We start from the raw sequence: 26,876 nt of genomic DNA on the forward strand, positions 1-26,876 counted from the left end.
TCGGCTATTAGTCTTTCTTAGTGTGTGGCCTCCGGTCTCACCGGTCGTCCTGCTCTCTGGAGAGCACGAGCTCGAGCAAGGGTTAAGTTTAAGTAGCTCCCTTATCTCGGCTCACCATCTACATCCCGAGAGATTCATGAAGAGGATCAAGCGAAGCCGAGCGAAAGAGAGAGAGAGAGAGAGAGAGAGTGAGAAGGAGGCGCGAAAATTGACGCGAATTCCGTCGCTTCCGAATGTATCAGGGGGAGGAAATCATTCATGCGACAAGTATTCGTGGATAACCCATTCATCCATGACACTCGCGAAAATATATTTCTCCGAATCGATGTCGGTGCATAAAAAAAAAAAAAAAACCAGGAATTAATTTTCTATCGCTAATTTTTGACAGCGATGCGATAAAAAAAAAAGTAGCTAAACGTCAATCGGTGAAGGAATAAGTTCTCACCGTTGACGTATTCTTCTCTCGTATGGATCCCTTTTGAAAAATTGAAATTCAATTCCAGGTGTAATGTAACCTTTGTCACGCGATTATTTCTTATATCCCGTCTTGAGTGTCGAAGAATCAGCGTCGCAGTTATCGATTAGCGATCGATCAAATGGCCGATCGAGGGGCGTGAAATGTCCTACGGATGTTTCAAGTAACAAACGAATGCGCGTCTCCTTTGTTAATACGTTTATTAATAGTAGGGTAAAGAGGAGGGGAACACGCCGTAGGATCCCCGTAGGCACGATGTAATCCCGTAGCACGCCGCGGGCCCATTGTGGAAGGAAATGTTGCGCGATGCACGTAATTCCCGCCAGATTGATGGCCGACTATTACGAAAATTTATCACGCCTGCCAGACGACTATTGTGACGACTATGTGTAAATAAAGAAAGAACACCGGGAATACCTGCTTGTCTGCTTGATACAGAATGTCGTCGTCAGTCACATCCGGAATTCCGACGTTCGGATTCCGCTCTCTATTTTGCGTCGCGACACGATGTTATTCGGTTAAAAATTTTTTTTTCCTTTTTTTTTCGAGAATATAAAATTTTCTATAAGACAATTTTTTTTTTTTTTAAGATTTTAAACTATTTACAATTTATTTTTATTATGCGAGCTATTAATAATGACAATCATATGAGCTTATTTGCATAAATGCGAAATGGTGCATCGTCTTTACTAATAATGAATTCATCAAACGAAATTCATGAAGATTTAGAAAGATTTCGAAGAAGGAAGATCTTACTATTTTGCCAGAATGTCTGAGTAATAATAAAAGCCTGCGTTATAACCGTGTTGTAAAAATCTTACAACGGCAATCGCAACATAATCATGACGCGTAATAAATGTGTAATGGTGCGAATCTTTTCTAGCCAAGTTCTTTTTAAAATTCTACTATCATTTGTACCATCCCGATCCGACGATATTAATCAAATTATAGGCAATCATAGGCAATTAATCATTAAGGAACGCGAAGTGAATCGCTTTTGCGACCGAACAAAACTCAGATTTACGTTTCATTCCCGTCAATCGAATAAAAAATAGCGTAAATTAAAAACGGACTTTATCTTTTCTATTTTCCACGAAACGCAGGAATGCGATTTACGAAAGATTCGTTAATGTACAAGTCACACACACGAAAGTAGACTGAGTCCTTTTAAGAGGAATAGGCAATCGTCTTCGTCGAGAAAGAAGTCTTTTTTGGGGAATTTATTACAAAAAAAAAGGAATTAAAATCGAGAATTTTCCTTTAACAAAATGTTTATTAGGATCGTAAGCTACAAAAAATTTTTTTTTTTTTTTTTTTAGTTGAGAATATGGAGAAAAATGGAGAAAAAAGATCAAATAGGCGATTCTTTAAATAAAGTTCGTTTTTAGTCAAAAAACAAATCCGTTTGATTTTTTCAAAAACTAAAGTTTGCACAGATTTTTTTAAAGATTCAGTCCGAAATTATACATATTGTGAACATGCTCAAGTTTTTCCAAGTCGATTTGAGTTATCACTGCAAAACTTATTTAAAAAATCATCTTTTCGATCAGCCATTTGCAGCGCCATTTTTAATGCATATTCTCAACTCAAAAGAAAAAAAAAAACAAATTACAATTTATAATCCTAATAAACATTTTGTTAAAGGACTCTCGATTTTTTTTTTTTTTTTTTTTTTTTTTAATAGATTCCCTAAAAAGAACTTCATTCTCAACAAATACGATTGCTTAGGTCCCTTTAATGTCGAAAATGATATTTAGCCATCTTCGGAGACGGAATCCAAACGAACATGTGGTCAGCGAATAAAGACGTAACGTGAACAAAAATTCTCCGCAACAGAAATTGTGCGTGGCAGATAGAAGGGATGAGACGAATCCGTTTGGATCTTAGCACACCGGACGGAAGCGGATACCTCGGGGAAGGAGGATTTATTTTATACCCGGAAAGTTTCGTCCCGGGGCCCGAAATGCGATTCGCGTAAAGCTGGAGCCCACGATCAGAATCGCGCGATTCTTCACGGTGCGTATCTTGGCCACGGGGAGAATAAGAAAAGGGCCAACTACCGTGCGACAGGGCCGGTTAAACTACACATATATATATAAACACGCATAGAACGAGAGGGAAACCTTGCCCTATATATTTGAAAAAGTTGACGATTAGTCGCGCCTTGCACAAGTGAAACGCGTTTCGGAGACGAGTAGTTTTACGTAGCTATGTCGTAGGAGAAGCGTCACCTCCTCGCAATCTCTTTTATTTAAGGTAAAGGCTAGAGATAAATACGGAGAGGACAATGAAAGAGAGAGCATCGGTTACGCATAAGAATTTTTCACACATTTAAACGGCCGTTATATATTTGACAGCTGACTGCGAAGGTCATTGTTTCCGAATAAGCGAAACGCGTAATTATGTTCGACCTGCAACATAACTTCTGTGCGTGAATAGCTTATAAATTCCGAAAGTGCTTTTGATCTTGTTACATGGTACAATGCAGTCCTGTAATAAATTACCTCTGCATATTTGTTTCATTTTTTCCATGTTAGACTTTTCATCGTAACCTTACGAGAACAAAGATACTGGAAAAACAGCGAATACTTAGTTTCTCTCTCTCTCGTACTTATTCAGAGGTAAAAAAATAAAAGAGAGAGTGACGGTTAATAATTTGATGTTTTATCAAGCTTTCTAGTTGTCGAGGAAGAAAAGATCAGTTACTGTAGGACGCACTGAATAGAGAGTCCGGATGATACAAGAACATGAAGAAAAAGAAGAAGAAGAAGAAGAAGAAGAAGAAGAAGAGCCGGCGAGGCAAATGAACGCGAAAGGGCTCGTGCTTCCGGCTGATCGCCTCGTTAGCGTCGTCGTGTTTTCAGTTGGTGAACGATAACCGCTCGTTAACGGCGATTAAACGGCGAGCTAAACACATCGTGGTTGCTGCTGCGCGAGACGAAACAATCTTGCAGGCACGTTGAGCCCCCGATTAAAATAAACAAGGTGCCGCGCTTCTCTCGCCGGCTCCTGCAATTGCTCGCTTCTCGCGTCTTGTTGCTCTCTCCCTCTCTCTCTCTCTCTCTCTCTCTCTCTCCCTCTCTCTCTCTCTCTCTCTCTCTCTCTCTCTTTGCCGCTGTTTTCGCACGATATCCAATCGAGCGAGTTCGTATTTCGACATACACGTCGCGTAATCAAGCTCTGCCGCCAATCTCAAAGCAATTAGTACACTTGAAATAACAACGACAGGAAACAAGTGGAAAGAGCGTTTGTACAAGAGTCGGATATCGTCTTCGTTAATAAATTATCGTTGCCAGTATATATGTGTTTTGTAATCGCGACGTGTGTAAAGTGATTAGAGGAACTCGAAAAATTCGGAGTCCGGAAAAAAAAAAAATAACATTTCCTCTTTTCGCAATGACATTTCGGATCTTGTTGTGATCCATTAATCACGAGATAATAATGAAATTCCCCTCTTCTTTTCCTGCTTCATTTATTGCATCGGGAACTCTGATAAGGCGTTTTTACCTTCCGTATTGAGATTTATTTCAGGGTAACTTCTATTATAGACATGCAACGTCGGCGAGTATACAAGCTCAAAGAGAGGATGAAAGAGTGGAGGATAAGAGTTCGGAGAGAAAGAAGAGAGAGAGAGAGAGAGAGTCGTGAGAGAGTCCGGTCGCGCCGGCGGGGTCTTAATAAGATGGAAAAGATGGTGCTTTTGTGTTGGTGGATGCACGAAGAGGCGGTCGATAGAGGCAGCCGAAGGGCGGCGGAGTTTACACCTCACCTTGAAAAGGCGCTTTTTCGTGCCTTATATCCCGTGTGCTCCTTTCCCTTTCTCCTACCTCTCTCTCTCTCTCTCTTTCCCGCTTCGCTTCGCGTCCAGCACCTCTTCCATCTTCTCCTCCTGATCTTCTTCTTCTTCTTCTTCTTCTTCTTCTTCATCGTGTTTGCCCGCCTCGTTAACGCCTAGCAGTCAGAACGGACGCTGCACACGTAGCTGCTATTTACCAGCCGCCTCTTTGGTCCATCTCTCCCTCCATGAAGGTTCCCCTTTTCTCCCTTCCCCTCTCCTCGACGATATTTTTAACCCTCTTGGAGAGTCAGCTTTACCAAAATACTGTGCGCTATCTCTCTTTTTCTGTCGTTTAACGCCGATAAAACTCGATGATATATCCTGAGACCTTACATATCCTTCGAATTTTTATGAGGATATTATCGGTGAAGATAAATGAAGGGCTTATAATTGGTCGTCAATTAATTATCGACTATATCCATTTATACAAAATTATGAAGAGAGATAATTTGATTTTCAAATTTACCCTAAATATCCGCGATTTTCATAACATTGTTATGCGTAAGAAATTAATAATTAGCTAACGATTAATTATTCGTGCTAATAAATAATTTATGAAATTTTAAACTGATATATTTTCATGGCTGGATATCACGGCACTTAATACTGGCGAGGCGAGAAGAATCAAATTAAATATCACTATATATATATGAATATCATTTTGATAATAAATGCAAGATTTCGAAAAGTTTAAAATAAATAATATTTTTTATTAGTATATCTCCTATTTCGTTGGTTAATTAATTGTTTTCGAATTCAGATATCGATAAACTAATTTTAATATTGTAAAATTAGCGATCTCAATAACATATAGTTTTATTATCTTGCCATAAAAAGATAAATACTGTTGACTAGCTTTTGGGATTCTCGAACGATGTGCGATGTAGAGAGAGTGAGAGAGTGAGAGTGAGAGAGAGAGAGAGAGAGAAGGGGGGGAGGGAGAGGGAGAACCTGACAGAATACAAGAAAACCATTAGCAGCCGCTATCTCGCTGTCGCAAGAAGTTAAATTAATTACCGAGACCTAAAAGAGGACACGGGGTAGGTTAAAGAGCGAGACGAAGAAGCGAAGGAGTAGAAGTCGGAACAAGAGAAATGGAGAAAAAGAGGAGCGTTGCATGCCATTAGACATTCCAGGGACCCCGATGACGCGCTTCGAATTAGGACGATACAAATAATAATAGGCTCTGACGAACGTCGAAGAAAAACCTTCTCCCGTAGGAGGGTGGGCGGTAATGGGTATGGGGGGAAGGGGGAAGAGGAAGAAGCGCCCGCAATTCCTCATCGCGAAATTCTTCAAGCTGGTCAAATCTTCGCAGCATTCGTACCGCAAAGTAAATACTACGGCCGGTTTTTTTAGGTGACGCGATTCGAGATCCCGACGCAAAGAAGTTTGTGATGGAAAGTTTGATTCGATGAATTGCGCCATTTTCAGCTTGATATAATATGGTTGAAACATGGAAAGAAAAGATCTGCCGATCACCGTTGACATACCGAGTTTTGCTTAATTCGATGTTTATTTTTCAGAATTTAATTATCAGTTCAATTAAAATTATTCACTGTCCTTGTATATTATGTGCATATATATGTGTATCTTTAATTGTATATATAAATTATAAATTTTATATATATATATATATATTGTATATATGATGTGATTTTTCTGTCTCGCCAAATAATCGTCTTCTGTCAACATCTCGTTTGTCACAATCGATTAAAACGTCGCCGATAAAATGGCCGAATGTATTTTTAACGGCAAGGATTTCGATTCAATCACCGGCGTTAATTCCGATCGATGATGGGGAAGATATCGGCTGATATTGCACAAATTTTTGCGCACGAGTCTTTGGGTCGTGCGCAACAATTTTCTGCATGGCGGAGTTCTATTGTTTTCGTGTGGTAATTGTTGCTTACACCGAATAGATGACGTTGTCTTATGTCAATTTAGCGTCAGATATTGTTCAGATAAGTCCATTTGTGCATAAGAGAAATCATTAAAAATGGAGAACGAAAAGGTGCATTTGCGGCATGTAATGCTATATGAATTTCGGAAAGGCGTGAGTGTTGGGATTGCACAAAAAAATATTCAAAGCGTTTATTTGGACCGCGCTCCTGCTCTCCGAACAGTCAAAAAGTGGTTTGGCAGATTTCGAAATGGTGATTTCAACATGGAGGATCAACCCCGCTCTGAACGGCCTTCTGGCATTGATGATGACATTGCGCATGCCTTAGTGGAAAGAAACCCAAGGATTACAACTGAGGATATTGCTGAGAGGCTGAACATCGATAATTCAACCGCTTTTCGTCATTTAAAAAAGCTTGGATACATTTCCAAGCTTGATACGTGGGTGCCGCATCTCCTGACTGAAAGGAATAAGCTGCAGGAAAACTGCAGGAATTGCAATGGGAAATTCTGCAGCACCCGCCATATTCTCCAGATATTGCGCCTTCAGATTTTTATCTGTTCCGGTCTTTGCAGAATAATTTAAATGGCAAGAATCTCAATTCCGAGGAAGCTGTCGAAAACCACCTTACAAACTTTTTTCAAGAAAAACCAAGTTCTTTCTTCAAAAATGGAATCGACAAGCTTATAGATCGTTGGGAAACCATTGTAGAAAAGAATGGAGACTATATAATTGATTAATAAAAGTGTTATCTCTAAAATATAATCTATTGAAGTTTATATTTAAATCGGGCACAAACTTATGCAATCACCCAATATAATATTATAATATAAAATGCATTTTTTTTAATATTACTGATTGAAACAGTCGTCATTAACTGATTCTTTTACTTGTAACCGAGGTGTAAGTTTTTTTCCAACTATTCATCGCACGGAGCAGAAGAGAGAGAGATACACTTTTCCATTCGCACAATTATTCCGCAATTGCGGTTTTTCAATCGATATACATCAGCGAGGTATATATTTGTTGACACATATAAATCGCGCGTGTAACGATGATTCGACCAGGCGGTCGCTAATTGTATCCAACGACATCATAATTTCGATGCATAATTTTATGCCCCTGCCTCGTAATTCAGGCTCGCGGGACAGATTTATGTCGGATAATCTGCATTGGCGATCGAAACGGTGCCAATTTAATGCCTCTACGGTACACGGGGTGATCGATGGCCCTCCTATGCCCCACGTGCCCTCGCGACTGATATCGAGGGAGCGCATAATCGGGGGGGGGGGGGGGTACAGACGTGCGATTCTGAAAAATTAATCCGGGTAAAAGTCTCCCCCAATCCTTCATCGAGTCTCCATTGAGCGGCTGCGTTAAAAATTTGAGAAAATCGTCGCGAAAGATCTTTCTCCTCCGCATAATTTTGACATCTTGTAATGCATCGCGAATGAACATGGTCAATTATGCGCGATGCGCTATGAAAAAGGGATAATGGTGTGCGCGTGCGCGTGCGATGTAAGGATGAAGGAAAAAAATTCAAGAGGAAAAAAAAACATACACTATATAGATTTAATACTTCCGCTCCGATATCCTCTATCGCGATCGATACTTGGCGGATCTTTCGATGAAATTTATTATGGGAACGAAGATGATGGCCGCAAAACCGGTCCTAGAGCGATGAAGAAGAAGAAGAAGAAGATGGGAGCTGTGGACGGTGAGAAGAGGGAGAGGAAAGGGAGATCAAGGGCTGCTGATACACGGTGTAAAGTATATGAAGTAAAGGTGCCGGGGTAAAAACGGCAGATTCGACACGTGCTTCGTACTCCCATTTGTATCTTCGATCGTGATTGGCACTTCGATCTTCTCTCGCGAAATTTATTATTGCTCCGGGAGCGGAGAACCGGTCCAACGGAGTCGACGCGGGAAGACGATGGGAGATGAAAATGGAAACGATGAGGAAAAGATGAAGAAAGCTGCAAAAAGTCGCAGATTAGACGTGCGCTTCATATCGTTGAGCCTACAAGCGAGTCAATCTAGTGGTAATATATAATATACGTTATATGTGGATAGAAATTTATTTAATATAGCTAGTTTAATATCTAAAGTATCAATTTATACAGCGGATACACACACATACAAGTGAAAATTTAATCTGGGTTTTAAATAAGTATGCAATATTAAAAAATCGCAATAATTCATGCGATTTAAATTGAATGATATTAACGTACGATTTACTTCAACTACAATTCGAATAGACATGATTTTAACGAATTTTATGAATTTAAAATTTTAATTAAAATTTCGTAGACTGTTTTACTATTTCTTCCGAGTATCTGTGCAAACCTTGAGCTTAATTCTCCTAACGGTTTGTGAAAATTATTTAAATTTAAAATTAATATTGATTCTTTTGAAAAATCGCATATTGTAGTCACTTATTAATAAATTTGATAAGGGAAAAAACATTGTCAACAGAGTAAAAATTTTCACATATATTAAGAAAACTCTAACAAATATTTAGATCCATTTACTTATTTAAAAGTTATTTACTAAAAATTGTAGAAAAATATTGATTTCAGGAGATATTCACGATCAAAAGTTTTTGTCATAAATTAGGAAAGATATTAATTAAAACTATTTTTTTTTTAACGAAAATTTTAAAAGAACATTATTTTATATGACACTTTAACTCTTTTCTTTAATTCGAATTTATTTATTTGATTTTTCAACAGTATAAACGTAAGAAGTATGTTTTTTCTCGTTTAATTTTCACAGTTTCTTGCTACTATTGTACAGCCAAAACATTCTTAAATAATAATGAAATATACAATAATAAATAAATAAATAAATGGAAAAGATAATTTTGTGAAAAAGATCAACACACGCATACTTAACTCTTTATCGTCATTACATCAGATTCCTTAACATGGATTCTCATATTATAATTATAATTTGGATTGTACCGTTCTCTCGATTTTTTGCCGATTAATACGTAAAAAAATTAATTTCCGAAAACGTACAACGTCGCATAAATAAATAAAAAAAAAAAAAAAAAAAATAAATAAATAAATAAAAATTTAAAAAAATAAAAATAAAAAAAATTTGGATAGAAAACACGCGCGTAGCAAAAAAGGCGGTGTAGAGAAAGAAAACGTGTGATGAGGTAAGGGAAGTGGTCGGTTGCCGCCCCATTAATTAACTGCCCCTCTTCGCAGCCCTCCACTCCCGACCAAGGGCGCAGCCATTCACAGCTTGCTACACTGCCCCCCCCCCTTCTCCCCTTCTTTCACTTCGTTTCCTTCTATCTCGCGTCGCCCTCTTTCCATCCCCCTTCTCGGACAGTTTCTTGAACGTGAAACTAATTACGCATAACGAGACGCGAAAGGGAATGTACAATAATTAGAAATTAACAAGCATTGTGCAATTTATCGTATCAACATTGAACACAGTGAATCAAGTTTTGATGAAAAGCGTATTTTTTTTTTTCATTACTTCCACCTCTTTTTATTCGAACCACGGATAAGAGAGAGGAGGAATCGTGTGAGTTACGTTTTTAGAGAGATGAAATGATATGTTACTTAATTGACTGCAGTAATCGCGATAGTAATTTAATTGTTGGCGAAGAAGCTAAAGGTGAGAAAAATATAATGTCGATGGTAATTTTCCTTAAGCGAAAACTCGTCGGGGAGTCTATAATTGGGGCAACGTGCTTTTAAAGATACGGACTGACGTGCATCATAATGACATAATGGTCTTGTAAATATACTTATGTTCACCTGATATGATTATACATCGTGTTGTGAAAATATTAATTTAAATGATTAACAAAGTTGTTATAACAATTGCATCAGATGAACCCATTGAACGGTTAAGGGTGGAACAGGCCTGTCGGGGAAGTGCTATTTTGCGAAGGAAAGATTACATTCTATCTTTGTATCCCATATACACACATACGCACGCACGCATACATTAATATCTTAGAAGATTAGAGAAAACTTATACTACTTCGTAATTGCAAAGGAAAAGAAAATATAAACGTTACACGTTTTGAAATCATATTATTTTAGCGCCAATCACAGTTATATACAAGGTGTCCAGGAATTAGATCGACAAATTTCAGTTGGTTATTGACAAAATTGGCTTGTTTCGGTGTCCTTTATAACCATCTGAAGCTTGTTAAATTCTGAGACACCCTGTATAATATTTCGAATTTTTTTATATTCTCAATTCTAATATCATTCGATAATATTTATCGACATTACGTATCTGTCGCTTCTTCCCTCTCCCTTCGTATTCGTTTTGCAGGAAACGACGCGAGAGGGGAGAGATCGGACTCGTTCGTTAACTACGCGCGAAGAATGCCTCGCGAACGGAATAATATAAAAGACAGCGAAAATTTTAATATACTCTCGTTATTTATAAAGGGATACTCTCTCCCGAGACGTCGGACGAGAGGGACGTCCCACGAAACGCGAGCGCGGGCGCGCATACACCGGCGTGGACGATTACACGGCAGTGGGAGCCATTGTTGTCGTCCTATGGAAATTAATTGAATGTATTTGAATAAGCGCGTTGTTCGCCGCTTGTTCCTACTTGCCCACCTACGCCGTACACGCGCGAGCCATAAACGATGCGCTCTCGAGCTTTATACAGGACGCATCAAAGGGCGTGCGACAGCGTATAAAATTTGCTCGATTTAGAAGCAGGATAGCGGCAGCGGGGTTCGCGACTGGATCCCACCGAAAAAAATTGGGGACTAGGGGAGCACGGATGGTGAGAATTTTTAACGTAATATAACGTGGTATAATCAAAGAGAGAAAGATATATATTTATAATATACTTGAAATATATAATTCACGATCATTGGCCAATCAGATCGCCGATGCTTGCAATATAAAAACAAAATAATCAGACAGAATTTTTGAAAAAATTCCCTGACTTTGAATAAAATTCCATGAGAATTCCTTGATTTTTCAAGGTAAAAACAAAATCCCTAAGAATTTCAAGTTTTCTAGGGTTTTCCAGGGAGTAGACACTCTGTAATATATGTATATAATTTTTGTGACAGTATGGGGCTTTTCTAAATTGACGATGAATATATAATCAAAGAGAGAAAGATATATATTTATAATATACTTGAAATATATAATTCACGATCATTGGCCAATCAGATCGCCGATGCTTGCAATATAAAAACAAAATAATCAGAGAGAATTTTTGAAAAAATTCCCTGACTTTGAATAAAATTCCATGAGAATTTCTTGATTTTTCAAGGTAAAAACAAAATCCCTAAGAATTTCAAGTTTTCTAGGGTTTTCCAGGGAGTAGACACTCTGTAATATATGTATATAATTTTTGTGACAGTATGGGGCTTTTCTAAATTGACGATGAATATATAATCAAAGAGAGAAAGATATATATTTATAATATACTTGAAATATATAATTCACGATCATTGACCAATCAGATCGCCGATGCTTGCAATGTAAAAACAAAATAATCAGAGAGAATTTTCGAAAAAATTCCCTGACTTTGAATAAAATTCCATGAGAATTTCTTGATTTTTCAAGGTAAAAACAAAATCCCTAAGAATTTCAAGTTTTCTAGGGTTTTCCAGGGAGTAGACACTCTGTAATATATGTATATAATTTTTGTGACAGTATGGGGCTTTTCTAAATTGACGATGAATATATAATCAAAGAGAGAAAGATATATATTTATAATATACTTGAAACATATAATTCACGATCATTGACCAATCAGATCGCCGATGCTTGCAATATAAAAACAAAATAATCAGAGAGAATTTTTGAAAAAATTCCCTGACTTTGAATAAAATTCCATGAGAATTTCTTGATTTTTCAAGGTAAAAACGAAATCCCTAAGAATTTCAAGTTTTCTAGGGTTTTCCAGGGAGTAGACACTCTGTAATATATGTATATAATTTTTGTGACAGTATGGGGCTTTTCTAAATTGACGATGAATATATAATCAAAGAGAGAAAGATATATATTTATAATATACTTGAAACATATAATTCACGATCATTGACCAATCAGATCGCCGATGCTTGCAATATAAAAACAAAATAATCAGAGAGAATTTTTGAAAAAATTCCCTGACTTTGAATAAAATTCCATGAGAATTTCTTGATTTTTCAAGGTAAAAACAAAATCCCTAAGAATTTCAAGTTTTCTAGGGTTTTCCAGGGAGTAGACACTCTGTAATATATGTATATAATTTTTGTGACAGTATGGGGCTTTTCTAAATTGACGATGAATATATAATCAAAGAGAGAAAGATATATATTTATAATATACTTGAAATATATAATTCACGATCATTGACCAATCAGATCGCCGATGCTTGCAATGTAAAAACAAAATAATCAGAGAGAATTTTTGAAAAAATTCCCTGACTTTGAATAAAATTCCATGAGAATTTCTTGATTTTTCAAGGTAAAAACAAAATCCCTAAGAATTTCAGGTTTTCTAGGGTTTTCCAGGGAGTAGACACTCTGTAATATATGTATATAATTTTTGTGACAGTATAGGGCTTTTCTAAATTGACGATGAATATATGGTACGTATAGTCACGAGGATAAAAATAGATCTATTTTCGTTAGATGTAGTAATCGAATAGCTGTAAAACAATTGTTATTTCGAATGAAACAGAAGCGTTTTCCTGCGCGTACCTGTAGGGCCTCTGCATGCACGCGTATCCCTTTATCAATGCACGGCGACAGATATGATATTGTGGGCCGCTGGGAGAACGACGTTTCCTTATACAATGCACAATGGCCGGGCTCCATACGCATATTACACCAGGGTTATTTGTTTATTTATTAACTGCGCTCTCGTGTTTCTCATGTCGCTAACAAGGCTCATTCGATTAAGTTTCTTTGGCTACTGGCGGTGCAACTCGGACGCAAAGTGGTTCGCAAGCTAGCCTTTTTAGGGATCACGCAAATCTGTACTTGAAGGTTCAGTCGAATAGAATCCATAATGTATTTTTAGACAATTTTTATCAATTTTCGAGAATTATCGCTTGTTTTACAATTAGTTTAACTTTTATGACGTTAATTAATAATCTTAATTAATAAACTCTGTCTTTAATTCGTGTTTTTGTTGATTCTGTATTCAATTGTAGAGATAAACAAACTGAGATATGGGAAAAGAAAGAGAAAACTGCTTTATTATCTCGTTATCTCCTTCTCAATTCCTACACGTTTTTCATCTATAAATTTAATAAATTTTAAAATTATTTTATATATACAAATATATCTCGAGACACTTTTCATTATTTACACCGCGAATTACAGTGTTAGGGACTGATAATTTTAACCTTTTGTCGGGGATGAGATAAAGAAGGCAATAAGTTGATAAGTTATACGGGGTTGACATGCGCGGCGAAGAAACGGTCGGCGTGGAGTGGAGAGAAAAAAAGAAGAAGAAGAAGAAGAAGAAGCGAGGGTCCGGAGGAAGAGACCCAGGCGGTGACGATCCTTTCCCACGTCGGTCATCGCCGACCTCAAACTGGTCATCGGATCCTCGCTTGTAGCGAATGAAGGAAGTGGTCGGCAAGATCACTTTACAGCGCGATCCACCCAGTATTTTCTTCCTCGGGCAGCAAAATTTCTTTGACAACCGTAATCGATCGATCCGTTTTTTTCTTTCTCTCTCTCTCTCTCTCTCTCTCTTTTTTTTTCCGAAGGACCCGATAGCGCTAGTCTGTACGGCATGTCGCGTGTAAGGACAATTCTCTGAGTTTTATTTCGAAACATTCTATTCTTATAAAATGTAAAAAGGTATCACGCACACATCGAGATTCGTTGCGGTCGGATACGTTCAACGCGAATACGATCGTTGGTGATCTTTACGATTCGCGGTTCGGCGTGAACGCGATGAAGTCGTCTTCGCGGTCTCGTATCGCAGAATTCCCTCGGGACGTTACGCGCGGCGATATTGCTACGAGACGTTCGGCACGCGGAGTAGATCCGCCATAAGGATCGAGGATCGCCATGACGTTCTTTTGACCCGTTTGACCTCGTGCACACTTCTCACGATGCATTATGGCGGCCGGCTTGGAGGCCCTCGGCCCTTCCTTCATCCTTTCCCAGTTGAAACCGCCGATGGACCAACCAGATTACGTCCTTCTCTCTTTCTCTTTTCGTTCGTTACTTTTCTCCTCTCCTTACTCTCCCCCCATTCTCTCCCATTTTCTCTCTCTTGCTCTCTCGCTCTTTCTTCCTTTCTTTAACTCTTCTTTCCTCCATCGTTTTCTCTCCTCGTCTTTCTTGTTGTCGCCGCGTTATCCCACACATAATCGAACACCGTGCACGAGAAGGAGAGAGAGAGAGAGAGAGAGAGGGACGCCAGTAAGACTTTCGTTCCTTTGATGCTTGTACGCGTCCTGGTCTGCGGTTTCCAACTTAAGCATCGTTCACATCAAATCATTCTGCTGAGATCACTCCGTGCTTTCATCATCTCTTAACTAAAGCGCGTAAAACTTTGGTCAGAACGACGCATATATCAATAGTGCGAAATCTAATTGATTTAAGCTAAAGTTTTACTTTAAGATGATAAAGAGAAGTGGAAGATTTATCGCTTCGTGTAATCCGTTAACTTCGATCGTACAGAATAATTTAATCGCCAAGTTTATTCTACTCGACGAAGATATCCGGGATATAATTCAATCGAGTTAACTTGCATATAACGTGTAGCCTAGTTGGAGTAAATCCTATGCCCCCTTATGATCAGCGCGCGAAAGGATATCTCGAAGCGTAGGCGAGGCCCGATGACACGTCCTGTTAACGGGTTCCGCCCTCAGTGCTGTACACATTGTGACGGATGAATCTCGATGAGTTTCCGTCAGAATAGAACGATGATAATAATGATGATGATGATGATGATGATGATGATACTGTTGCTGTAGCGTCCTTTCGTCTAAAAAGAACGTGAATTTACGGCTGACACAAGTCCGTATAACTGGTTCTACGCGATATAAAACTGTTGGATTGATTCCTGTGTCTCTCTCGGAATCGCTTTAATTAGGACTCGTCGACTTTGAAGAGACAACGAGAGGTGATTCATATTTTTAACGATATTCTTCGCCAGCCGCGCCATCGTTCTTTCGATCGACGAAGGAATATGATCCTAGATATCAGTCAAAACAATGATAAGATGGATGAAGAAATAAAGCAGTAGCCCTATATATATATTTGTGAAAAAGATTTAACGGATGACCGCGAATATTTTGGAAAAAAAGAAGGATCGAAGCTCTTCTCGAAGCGTTTCGGATTCACTATATAAGACGGAGAAAGGAATCGGGAGAGAAGGGAGAGCGATTTGTCGCTGTAAAGGCATGAACGATCGCATCGGGGTTAACGGAGGTAACCTCGACGTCCAGGACGCGCTGGAAACAAATGCTCGTGGATTTACGAGGTTATGCCTGCGAGAGGATAACGGCGCACGCGAGAGGCTGAGGGATCCTTTCGAGAGGCAGCGTTGCTTAATCCCGCTCTCGCATTAGTAAAGCCTGCCAGCCGGTGATAAGTAACATCGGAGAGGATATCGCGCGTATCGCGGTTGCGGTAAACTTTGAACGTGTTTATATTTTATCGAACGCCAAGATTTTTTTTTTTTTACGCACGAGAGATTTAATCGGGAGAAATCCCACCTCCGCTCGGGAGAGAAAAAGGAAGAAGAAAGAAGAGAGAAGGAGAAACAAATTACCGTTCAAAGCTCGGTAAGATTTTTGAATACAGTAAAAAAAAAAAAAATTGTACGTGTAATACATATATTTATGAGTACAACTAAAGAAAAGGGGGAAAAAAAACAAAAAAAAAAAACAATTACGTCCCCGACGTCAGTCCCCAAAAAATATAACGCGACGATGAAGCGCAGCTGTGTAAATCGTCGCTATTGTCCGCCAGCAAATAGACTGTAGACGCCTATTTCGTTGGCCGATAAATAAATTCTCGGGTTGCGCGCGCGATCGTTTATAGCGAAAGCGTATTTGTATATTTTTGCGGGGGCAGCGGGATATCATTGTGTGCGTGTGTGAATTAACCGGTATCACGCGGCATGATGAATGCTCAATTTTTTTCAACCATTTCTTCGTCGCTGTAGCACAAGTGAATTATTATCGGACTCGCGCGTGGGTCGATCTCTCGCGCGAGAACTCTGTAATCAGGCGCTTTTTCTTTTCTTTCTTCTTCTTCTTTTTTTTTTTTTTTTTTTTTTAATCGATACGATCGTAGGATAATGTCGTACGCGCTATGCGAATAAAGAGAGAGTAAAGCCCAGCCATTTATCGCTTTCCACAACGACGATCGATGATCGCGTTAACCAATTATTACGATGCAGTGGCTCTCAAGTAATAAAAATGCTTCACACGCGTAAATTTATATCCAGCTATATGATTAATGTGTTTTCGCACTTCAAGTAAATATATTTTATTCAAACTTCTTTTCAAACTATATGTTCTTAAAATGATAATTTAAGCCTCGAACAGTTAAGTCAATTTTCATCCATACTAGAATAATCTTCTGTGCATATAATACCAGATTAAATTTTTTTTAATTACATATTATATGCGACAATTTTTTGAAAGAAAAAAATATGTTTTCAAGAAGGAAATTATAATATTTTAATGCATACGTAAAAAATCGAACATTCGTTTGTATACTAGTTTTCTGTGACATCTGTCAGTTTATGTCATTAACACTTTTCAAGACAGCGCAATTCGCAGGACCGCGTATCATCAAGTGCCATCATGCGCGCCTGTTATCAGATTATGCGGTTCGTCATCCCGCCGTCATCAGACACCGGCTGCAAGTCAGAGCGCGAACGATTCGGAACGCCGTGTACTTCCGTATGAGCTTGCTTATCTTATTTGCGATTGTCTCGGGATGCACTCGTAACTACTGAATCTAAGGATTCAATACCTTAGCGAAATGATTACTCGGGGGAGCAACAATCCCGCTTGTCAAAGATTAACTTATCTCTAATGTCAATTGACTAGTCTCGTATCGCTTCTGCGATTTATGCAAAGTGAAAAGGATGAACAAATTACGAAGCATTTCGGTGAAAGGAAAAATTGTGGGACGAGGATAGGGACGAGAGGCGCGGGCTATTAGGTTTATTTGCCGTAATTGGGCGAGCTTTAACGCCCTAAACCAAACACCGGTTATGGCCGCCATAAAACTACCCACAATCACTTAGAGCCGGCGCGCTTTTTCTCCCTATTTATTCCGCGCGACCGACGGCTGATGCTAGTCGCGCCGGTCACGAGGACGAGTCAGCTGGACGACGCAGCCGGACTCGAGAGGAACGAGTCGTTCGGTGATTTGTTTCTCGCGGGATACCTTCTCGCGCGCACCTTTTATCCCTGCTCAACGCAATTTTCGATCCTCCCGCTTGTGTCGATCTCGCTGGCTCCAGATGTGTCGAAGATATCTGAGATATCTTATAAATTTTACGTACTTTCCTTCTAGATTTTATGAGCGACCGCGCAACCTTCAGCTTCGGTTTCCGTTTCTTCCGAGATGAAGGCTCAATAAAATCACGCGGTCATATTTAACGATAGATATGTGGAACATAATTATGGATATTAGGATATTTAAGATTAGGATCTTGGGATATATTTAGGATATTAGGATATTTAAGGTTAGGATGTTAGGATATATTCAGGATATTAGGATATTCAAGATTAGGATGTTAGGATATATTTAGGATGTTTAAAATTGGGATATCGGGATATATTTAGGATATTAGGATATTTAAGATTAGGATATCAGGAAATATTTAGGATATTAGAATATTTAGGATTTTGGATTAAGAATATTAAGATATTATATGCTAGGATATTTAATATTACGCAGTGCACGTATAATACCTTTGGGAAAGATTATGGCAATGACATTTGTCATTATCTAAGTATTACGAGAAATTCGTCGCGTTAAATCGTTATATATTGTAAAAATTAATTTAGCCAAGGTATAATCATTGTCGCGTCAAGAATCTCTAACTGTACGCGGCAATTAATTACTTTATCAAGTTTTACGAAAGCAAACGTCTCATTTGATTTATGCCCCGCGAGTTATTTCGACACACGCTCGTCGTCTCGTCATTATTTTTGAACGAGTAAATATTATCTAACGCATTTCTCGACGTCTTTAAAGAATTGCAATTTTTGCTTGCGTCCGGATTATCGTTCTCTTGCGATTGTTATTTTCATTTTCAGTGCTATATTAACGAAGGACGCTCGCGAGCTACCGACGGATCGCGACTTGAGAGACTTCGATGCCGGGCAAGCCCCGGGAGACGTATCGGTACGCTAAACATTTGTACAAGTCGGATAAATATATTCGTCCCGATAGTGCATTGACTGTTATAAAACTGTCGGTAGAATTTGTTAATAATTTAAAAGTTACATTAATTAATTTTATTTCTTCTGTTTCGATTATATATAATCAGTATCTTTTACATACAATAATAATGTCTAGAGAACGATAATCGGTTAAATTGCAATAATAATAAATAGATAATCTATGATTAAATGGAACTTGTGTAAAGACCTTCTTGTAAAGGAATAAATTCTAAGCCAATTCGTTAAATTCAACGACTTCGTTGTGCAATTTTCAAATAGTCGAGTTTTGCCGATTGATCGTCGGCTTTTCAGACGAAAAGCCCACACACAAAGTCCTAGTACAACCTGCGGTGTACCTCATAAAAGCACAGCGTGTATCACCCAACAGTGAGAAAAAAGAAGATAGAGAGAGAGAGAGAGACTAGCGAGAGAGGCTAATGCTTGTGGTAATATTTGAACGAGTGAAAATACCGCGTTTTTGGGCTGATAGATTTGATGCCGGTTCAACCTTCGTCTAGCGGCGTAGCCGATAAAAAGGCGGTCCTTTTTGCGAAATTCGAGTAAATACGAGGCCAGGAAAGAGTCTGCTCTTCGAATTTTCACCTCGCCGTTAGTTTACACAGTGCGACAACCGACGCGGTGCACAATGGTTGCCTAAAAGATATTGTGCGAAGAAAAGATTTTACACTTCTTTCCTTAATTTTATCTCGGGAAATCGATTACAAATATTATTATGGATGCATGTGTCATATGTCAAAATATTGACAGAAGCTCTTAACGGTTTGGAAATTATTTAAGTTTAAAGTTAATACTAATTCTTATGGAAAATCGCGTATTGTAGCACTTATTGACAAATTTAACAAGGACAGAATATTCGAAATAAAAATTTTCGCATATATTAGGAAAACTCTAATAAATATTTGTGCAAAACTTGATTTAGATTCACTCGCTCGTTTAAAAGTTATTTACTAAAAAAATTGTAGATAAATATTCTCTCTCTCTCTTTCTGCAAATTACTTGTTTGTTTGTTTTTTTATTTTTTATAATTGATTTTAGGGGATATTTACGATTAAAAGTTTTTGTCATAAATTAGGAAAAATATTAATTACGACTATTTTCTCTTACGAAGACGTTAAAAATTATATTACTTTCTGATACTTTAATTCTTTTTATAATCCGAATTTATTTATTTGACTTTTCAAATAATATAAACATATAAGAAATATGTTTTGTTTTTACATTTTGACAGTCTTTTGCTACTATTGTATAACCTTTTATTATTCTTGTTTATTTACGTATTTTATGATACAAGGAGATGCGCCAAATATCTCGATCGCATCAAATCGTCGCGTAAATAATAGCTCGAAAAAATCTTCAATTTCTTACATACAAGTCAGTATAATTATCGCGGATAAATTCGATGTTAAAGTACGCGAAATACACATATTAAAGGAAACGTTATTTTATTTATCTGTAAAATCACTTTATTTAATTGACTTTATTGCGATAGATTTGAAAATTGAAAAGGAGAAATATTCATTTCTCGCTTTTCAGTATTTCTTTTAATTTTGAGATTTGTAGGTATATGATTCGTAACAAGATATAAAACGTTCTTGAGGAATATCGATTCGCTATTTCGATACGAAAAATATTTAATCGCGTTTGCGATCAAATCTCTTTGATCGAAGAAATATCGTCACACGTCGCGTCTCCGTCGTGATTTCTTATTTGCCGACAATTCGTGAAACGGGTACACTTGAATATTTTCCAAGACAAGTTTTTAAGAATTCAGGGGTTTTGTCCGCTTAAGCACCACTGGTCCGCGGCGCCCGGACCACCTTTTGTGAGACGCGGCGATGTCGACTTACAAATTGGAATACAACGGGGCCGGAGTTAGGAGAATCGTTTCACGCTTCGCGGAGGCGCCAAGTGGAAGGTAAACATCGATAAAAAATGCATGAATAAAGCGCACTAATGGAGCCTCAGTGGTCCATGGAAATAAACCTCGAATGGATATCCTCGGTTTCCTAAAGGTGACGACGGACGAGCCGCGATCGAACTTTCTTCTCGTCGATTTATAAGTTCTTACAGTATCGCCAATCATTTTTAAATCCCAAGCGCAAACTTCGTTGAATAGGTTTTCATAAAAGGGATTATTCGAAAACGGGTTCATTGAAAAGCAGTGATAGATATTTGAAATTATCCGGATTATCATTAATCTATTTTTTTTTTTGTTTTTGAAGAGACTAAAGGAAATAACCAGGGTTGGGAACGTTACTCTATAAAAGTAACGCGTTACCGTTACCGTTATTTTTTGTAAAAAGTAACTCGTTACCGTTACTCGTTACTGATTTTAAAAAGTAACGCGTTATCGTTACCGTTACTTGGAAAAAGTAACGATTCGTTACTTTCTCGTTATGTTCTTGTTTTTCGTAATGCTAAAATAAGCTATTAGATTATAAAATTATTTAATAATCAATATTAAATGTAATAATCTATGTTACAATTAAAAATTCTAAATTAGTCTCTATGTAGCAAGCGTTCTTTGTATTAAACTTATTTAATGATTCTAATTTTTTATGTTAATATCTTTACCTTTTAATACACTTATCTTTATAGGAATTTAAATTGTAATTTACAAATTTCAATTTTGTCGAAAATTTTTATCAAACATTCTTTTTAAATATTGATAAAAGAAATATTGTAAAATCTATAATTTACGTTACTATAGATTTTCAGTACTGGCAGTGACTATCGGAATGCAGCCTATGATAGAAGGCTACGAAATATTTTTCCAAAAATACATCTATTGAATAGACGTAAGATAATAAAGAAGGAAAAAATAACGCTAAAAGTAACGGCTAATTCGTTATCGTTACTGTAAAAATGTAACGACGTTACCGTTACGAACAGAAAAAAGTAACGATCGTTACCGAAAAAAAGTAACTGTAACGACGCGTTATTTCCCAACCCTGGAAATAACTAACTATTAAAGAAAATTTCGGAGAAAGTATATAGATATTGCCTTTCGATAACGAATGAGAAATCATATCCGAAGTAGCGTCTCATATAAATTATCAATCTTGTCTCGCAAGTAAAACGAGTACGATCGAGTACGCTTATCACGCGGCTAGCATTTCGCGTGAATCACCTGCCGACGTTTTAACGATGTGCAGTAGCCAGTTTGTCATACGGCCCGGAGTACGGTGACACGGATTAAAGTAATAACGCATGTTCGCGCGCTTGTTCGTGGAAAGAGGCACACACTCGATCGATATATCGGAAATTGCCATCATCGAGGTACTTTATAAAAGCATTTACCATTACGCACGTCGGACAATTTTTATTAAACTACATCCACATTGATTATACTAGATCAGCTCGGGAGATAAAGGTGAGCGCAAAAATTTCGATTTTTCTTTATTTTCATTAAAAAAAAAAAAAAAACCTGTAAAGCTTCAATAAATATAGAAATTGCTGCTATTTCGACGAGGATTTGTACAGATGTTGCCAAAAAATCAACGCCATTACAACGGAATTACTATGATAAGTGTGAGATAAATTCTTGTACGTCGTATTCAGCGATTTGTTACTAACTCTCGTCTTTTATTCTTTAATAAAGATAATAGAAGAGTTAATTAAATTTTAATTCTTTCCAATTCTTGGAATAATCGTTTCTTTCAATTACGCGAGCTTTAATCTTCATGCGCGCGTGTTATAATCTTCATCAGCATAAATCATGTTATATATCACGTCGTAATACTATTTTGTAATACGTTGCGTATCATTTGTACGGATGAAAGTCGTGATATGCAGAAGACGGAGAGTAAAGAGAGGGAAAGGAGAGAAAAGTTCATGTATATTAGATATACTAATTTCTCTAAAGACGAAAATATATAGATAAAATCTTTAACGGAGAGAAATTCCTGGCCTCTCCTTCATCACCTGGATCCTTCACCATTTTCTGCACCCAAGCAAATCGACGAGGAAGCAGAGGAAGGTGAGAACCGATGACGTCCCGATAATGTCGCGTTCGATTGTCACTTTAATTAATATGAGACGGAACGCGATCGATCGATCGATCGATCGATCGGCTGGTGCGATATCCCTCGTAAACGCCGTGTCGTTTTCGCTGGATGATTCACCGGAGCGACGAGCAACCTCAAGGACGGCCGTCTTTATCGCAACTTGACGCAGTTTTATCATCGGCGTGACATTATATAGCAGCTGCCACGCTCCGCTATACCCGTGACGTGAGGTCACGTGCGAAATTAAATTGTCGTTTGTACAAGCGCGGTAACGAGATGATAGTACACAGGTTGCGTTTAAGATTGTTGGTATCGACTTATTTTACCCCAGTTAGAGATTTAACTCGAATCTTGATAAAGATCATTAAACTTTGTTTACGGTCGCGAAAGATCGACGATTTTAAATAAATATCTCACTTTATCCGTCGCATACCAGATAACTTATTAAAGGCGCAAGTAGATCAACGCAATAAGCAATGTTCCTTTTAATACGAGATTGTACGACTCCATTTTATTCAATTAAATCACACACGATGAGAATTATTGCAGTTTTAAACTACGACATTTCTAAATTATTTATATATATATATATTATATTTTTATTTATAAAGAAGAACTATTGACGTGTATAATTTATACAAGTGTAAATAAAAATGGAGTGGATTTGTTAAATTATCATTTTCAGGATCTGTCAAAAAAAAAGGTGACAGTTCTTCGTCTACTTGCGCCCTTGTTTGTATTCCCGAAGAAGAAATCGCGAAGTTCACCTGTGTCATGAGACGATCCGCGCCGGTGCCCTCCTCGTCCTTAAAGATGATGTCCGTGTTGTAGTTGGGGACGAGATTTCGGAATTTGGTATCGTCCCTGGATATCTTTCCCTCGTTGAGCCCGCTCGCCGGTAGGGTGTTCTCGCTGACGTTTGGCACATGCTGCTTAAAGACGAGGGGTGTGAGCTTCCTGACGACCGGCCGTCGGCCGCCGCCCCTACCGGGTCCGCACGCCAGCGCGCCGTTCTCGAACAAGGGTAGCCAGAGGCCGAGGATGAGCAGGAGCACCTGGAAGAGCGAGACGCACGTACGTCTCCCGATGGCGCAGTGGTGGCTCGCCTGGAGACCGCGGCGATGATGACGATGGTGCACCATAATCGCGTGCCTCTGCCTCGAGGTCGACCTTGCACGGTCACTATTCTCGCCGTCTGCAGAATGGCTGGCAGAACGACGACGACGACGATGACAACGACGGCAACGATGTAGGTGACGTTCTGCAACCGATTCTTCCTCTCCGCCTCTCGCCACTTACCTCACTCACGCTTAACCATAACCAGGGCATCACACACCCCTCCCGAGTGCACGCACTCTTACCACCGATACGATCCCCGGTAGTCGCGTCGATAATCACAACGCGCGCAACCGGACGGAACGGTTCAACCGGGAGAACCCCGAAACGGGACGTCGCGAGCGATCCCGGCGCCAAGTTACTTCCTTTCACGATGCGGACGTTATACCGGCTATCATCGAGTCGGCGATGGTACCGCGAGTCGGAATATCTTTCTACATCCTATAGGCATCCCGAGAATTATCTTACGTCGGATTCGCGCTCGATTGACCGACACTCTCGAACGATTCGACACCGTGGCAGCCCTTTAAATTCTCTCGTCGGCACGCGCCAACACGTTCCCGTCTTTCCTCACTCGGAACCCTCTGCGATCGGTTTTCGTCGGTGAGGAGGTACGTGCGACTCGACTCACTTGACTGAACTCGGACGAAACGCTGTCCGGAAGCTGGCGCACGTTTTCCGGACGAGCCACGGTGGTGGGAAATACAGGATGGGTTTTGGTGGTTTACTCCTGCGTTGTTTCTGCGACCTGGCGGCGGCCAGGTCCAGAGTACCCCTCTTCCTGCCCCCACCCCGCGGCAAACGGCCGGCCAGACCGCCGCCGCTGGCTGCTGTTACCCGCTGGCCCCCGTGGGGTTCTCGTGGCCTCCAAAGGTGGTGGTGGATGATCTCGCCCCCTCTACCTAAGGCCTCCTGGTACGCGTGACTGACGTCACCAGGCCCGCCGTACCTCTATTGGTTGGGGCGGGGCGTTCACCAGGTAAACGAAGACAGGTGCACGTGACAGGAGGGATAAGAAGAAAGAGAGGGAGAGAAAGAAGAGATAGGGAGTGCGAGAGAAAGGGAGAGACGGAAAAAGAAGAAGAAGAAAGAGACTCGGAAAACGATCTTCTAGCTTTCTCCTTCGTAGATGCGATCGGTCTCTCGTTCTCCTCGTCCTACTCGTCTTCCCGATCCTTCTGTCTCCTCGCTTTCTCGCGAACCATTTCTTCGTTGTTGTCCATCCGTTCGTCTCTTCTTCTTGGACCTATTTTTCTTCTTTCGACGTTTCTCGTCTGCCCCACCACTATCAGCATCGATCGCGTTTGCGCTTCTTCTTCGTCGTATACCGTCTCACCTTCTTACTTCGTTCTTCTCTTTATCGGAGTACGTCGCTCTCTTTTCTCCTCCCACACTTTCTCTCGTCTCGCTCGGTTCGGCTCTCTTAACGTGTAAGATTATCCTACGTCTGTAAGACTATCCCCCCCCCCCCGCCCCTCTCCTCGCACGAGATCTTTTTGCGAAGATTCTCGGTGATTTTCTACCTCCTCGAGGCACGCGTCGACACCCTCGCGACGAAGGTAACGCGCTAGGAGATGCGCGAAGCCTACGGGGATGACCTTGAGGGATACTCCGTACGCCGCGGGCACTCCTCGTCTTTTTCTTCCTCCTCTCTTCGCTCTCTGTTTCTTTTTTTATCATAAGTACTAGCCGTTTTCCTCGATGTATAATTTTGGAATTTTCGCACCTCAGGAGATATTCATGCGAGAAGATATCAAGTCCGGTATTTAAAAATTGCGCGATTTTCGCTGGCATGGGGACAATTTGTACGAATGACAATCAGCTGCCAATAATTGTACTTGTCGGAAAGCCCTGTGTTCTTCTCCTCTATTTTTGACAAAGGGTTTCAGGTAAACACAAGATTATCAAACACTCGAACGCGAGATGAACGGCGAAGAAGAATCTATGAACGAATCGTGGATGTCGATTTGTATTTACCGCGCCATTGGGGACGTAAATAACGAAGCGAATTAAACGCCGTTGATGGTATCATTAAGGGACAGGATATAAGGCGCGGATAAGACGTACCGAGGCCGAGCGCGGTCACACGTCGACTGATATGAAAGTCTAAGCCTCCTACTGGGGGGATAAGCGGAGAAAGGGGGGTACGGCAAAGAGAGCTCGGTTTACTGATAATAAACATCTTTCCTGAACACACGTGCGTTCGATCATTGGCCCGAATTTACACAACGTCGCGCCGAAACGTGCCCGCGATATAGCTACACAATCGCGTGTTACGACTGGAAAGAAAAGTGGCTCCCGATCTCTCTCCGTCTCGGGAAATCATTCCCCGCCGATCGTATAAATACGGCGTTTTCATTCGCGTTAGATTCTGTCCGAGCCGAAATTTTTCTCCTACTTTCGACAATTCGTATAGAATTGCCGTGCAAATTGCTGTTTACATTGAAGAAAGATTAATAACCGTGTGTATATTTATTTCTCTAGTGTGTAAAATTATTATTTATTAAATTGTTAATTCTGCGAGTTGCAACTCGGATATTTTAACGAGACGCGAATTGATGAAGCGAACGCAACGTAATCGTTCGCAATTGTTCGTATTAATTGCTGTTTTGCAAATTTTGATAAATATTTAAAATGTGTCTCAGTATCATCATAATATTTAATGTTGAAAAAAATTCATAAATCACAGAGTCTTCTCCTCACGAGTCAAGTGAAAATCAATTTCGAATTTTTCTTGGAAGAAAACACGTAATATTCCCATTTCCTAAACGAGATAAAAAAAAGATTCTTAATATTTTTTAAAAAGCAGCAACTATATAACAGAGACAAATCCACGATACTCGCGAAAAGCAGGCTTGGGAACGTTACTCTATAAAAGTAACGCGTTACCGTTACCGTTACTTGGAAAAAGTAACGATTCGTTACTTTCTCGTTATGTTTTTGTTTTCTGTAATGCTAAAATAAGCTATTAGATTGTAAAATTATTTAATAATCGATATTAAATGTAATAATTTATGTTACAATTAAAAACTCTAAATTAGTCTTTATATAACGAGCGTTTTTTATATTAAACTTATTTAATGATTCTAATTTTTTTATGTTAATATCTTTACCTTTTAATACACTTATCTTTATAGGAATTTA

At 39.1% G+C, this 26,876-nt stretch overlaps 2 protein-coding genes across 3 annotated transcripts in view; one reads left to right on the top strand and one right to left on the bottom strand.

Annotated features, from left to right (window-relative positions):
* Nucleotides 1-23,758, bottom strand: part of Hh (hedgehog signaling protein) — a 43,528-nt gene extending 19,770 nt beyond the window's left edge. Inside the window, exon 1 of the mRNA XM_070304423.1 lies at nucleotides 23,384-23,758. Within this exon, the coding sequence (XP_070160524.1) occupies nucleotides 23,384-23,758 (375 nt within the window). The remainder of the gene's footprint in view (nucleotides 1-23,383) is intronic.
* The window catches only part of Bigmax (helix-loop-helix-leucine zipper transcription factor bigmax), an 80,996-nt gene that overhangs the window by 40,649 nt on the left and 13,471 nt on the right, over nucleotides 1-26,876 (top strand). Inside the window, exon 5 of one of the 2 annotated variants that reach the window (XM_070304429.1) lies at nucleotides 3,148-3,540. The exons of the other annotated variant lie outside the window; for it this stretch is intronic. Coding sequence (XP_070160530.1) covers nucleotides 3,148-3,186 — 39 coding nt within the window. The 3' untranslated portion in view covers nucleotides 3,187-3,540. Of the gene's footprint in view, nucleotides 1-3,147; nucleotides 3,541-26,876 lie in introns of those variants that run through there. 2 annotated transcript variants of the gene reach the window in all.

Source organism: Polyergus mexicanus, unplaced genomic scaffold, assembly GCF_030449975.1.
Source record: "Polyergus mexicanus isolate NDT 795.1 unplaced genomic scaffold, iyPolMexi1.0 SCAF_11, whole genome shotgun sequence".
Classification (NCBI taxonomy): domain Eukaryota; kingdom Metazoa; phylum Arthropoda; class Insecta; order Hymenoptera; family Formicidae; genus Polyergus; species Polyergus mexicanus.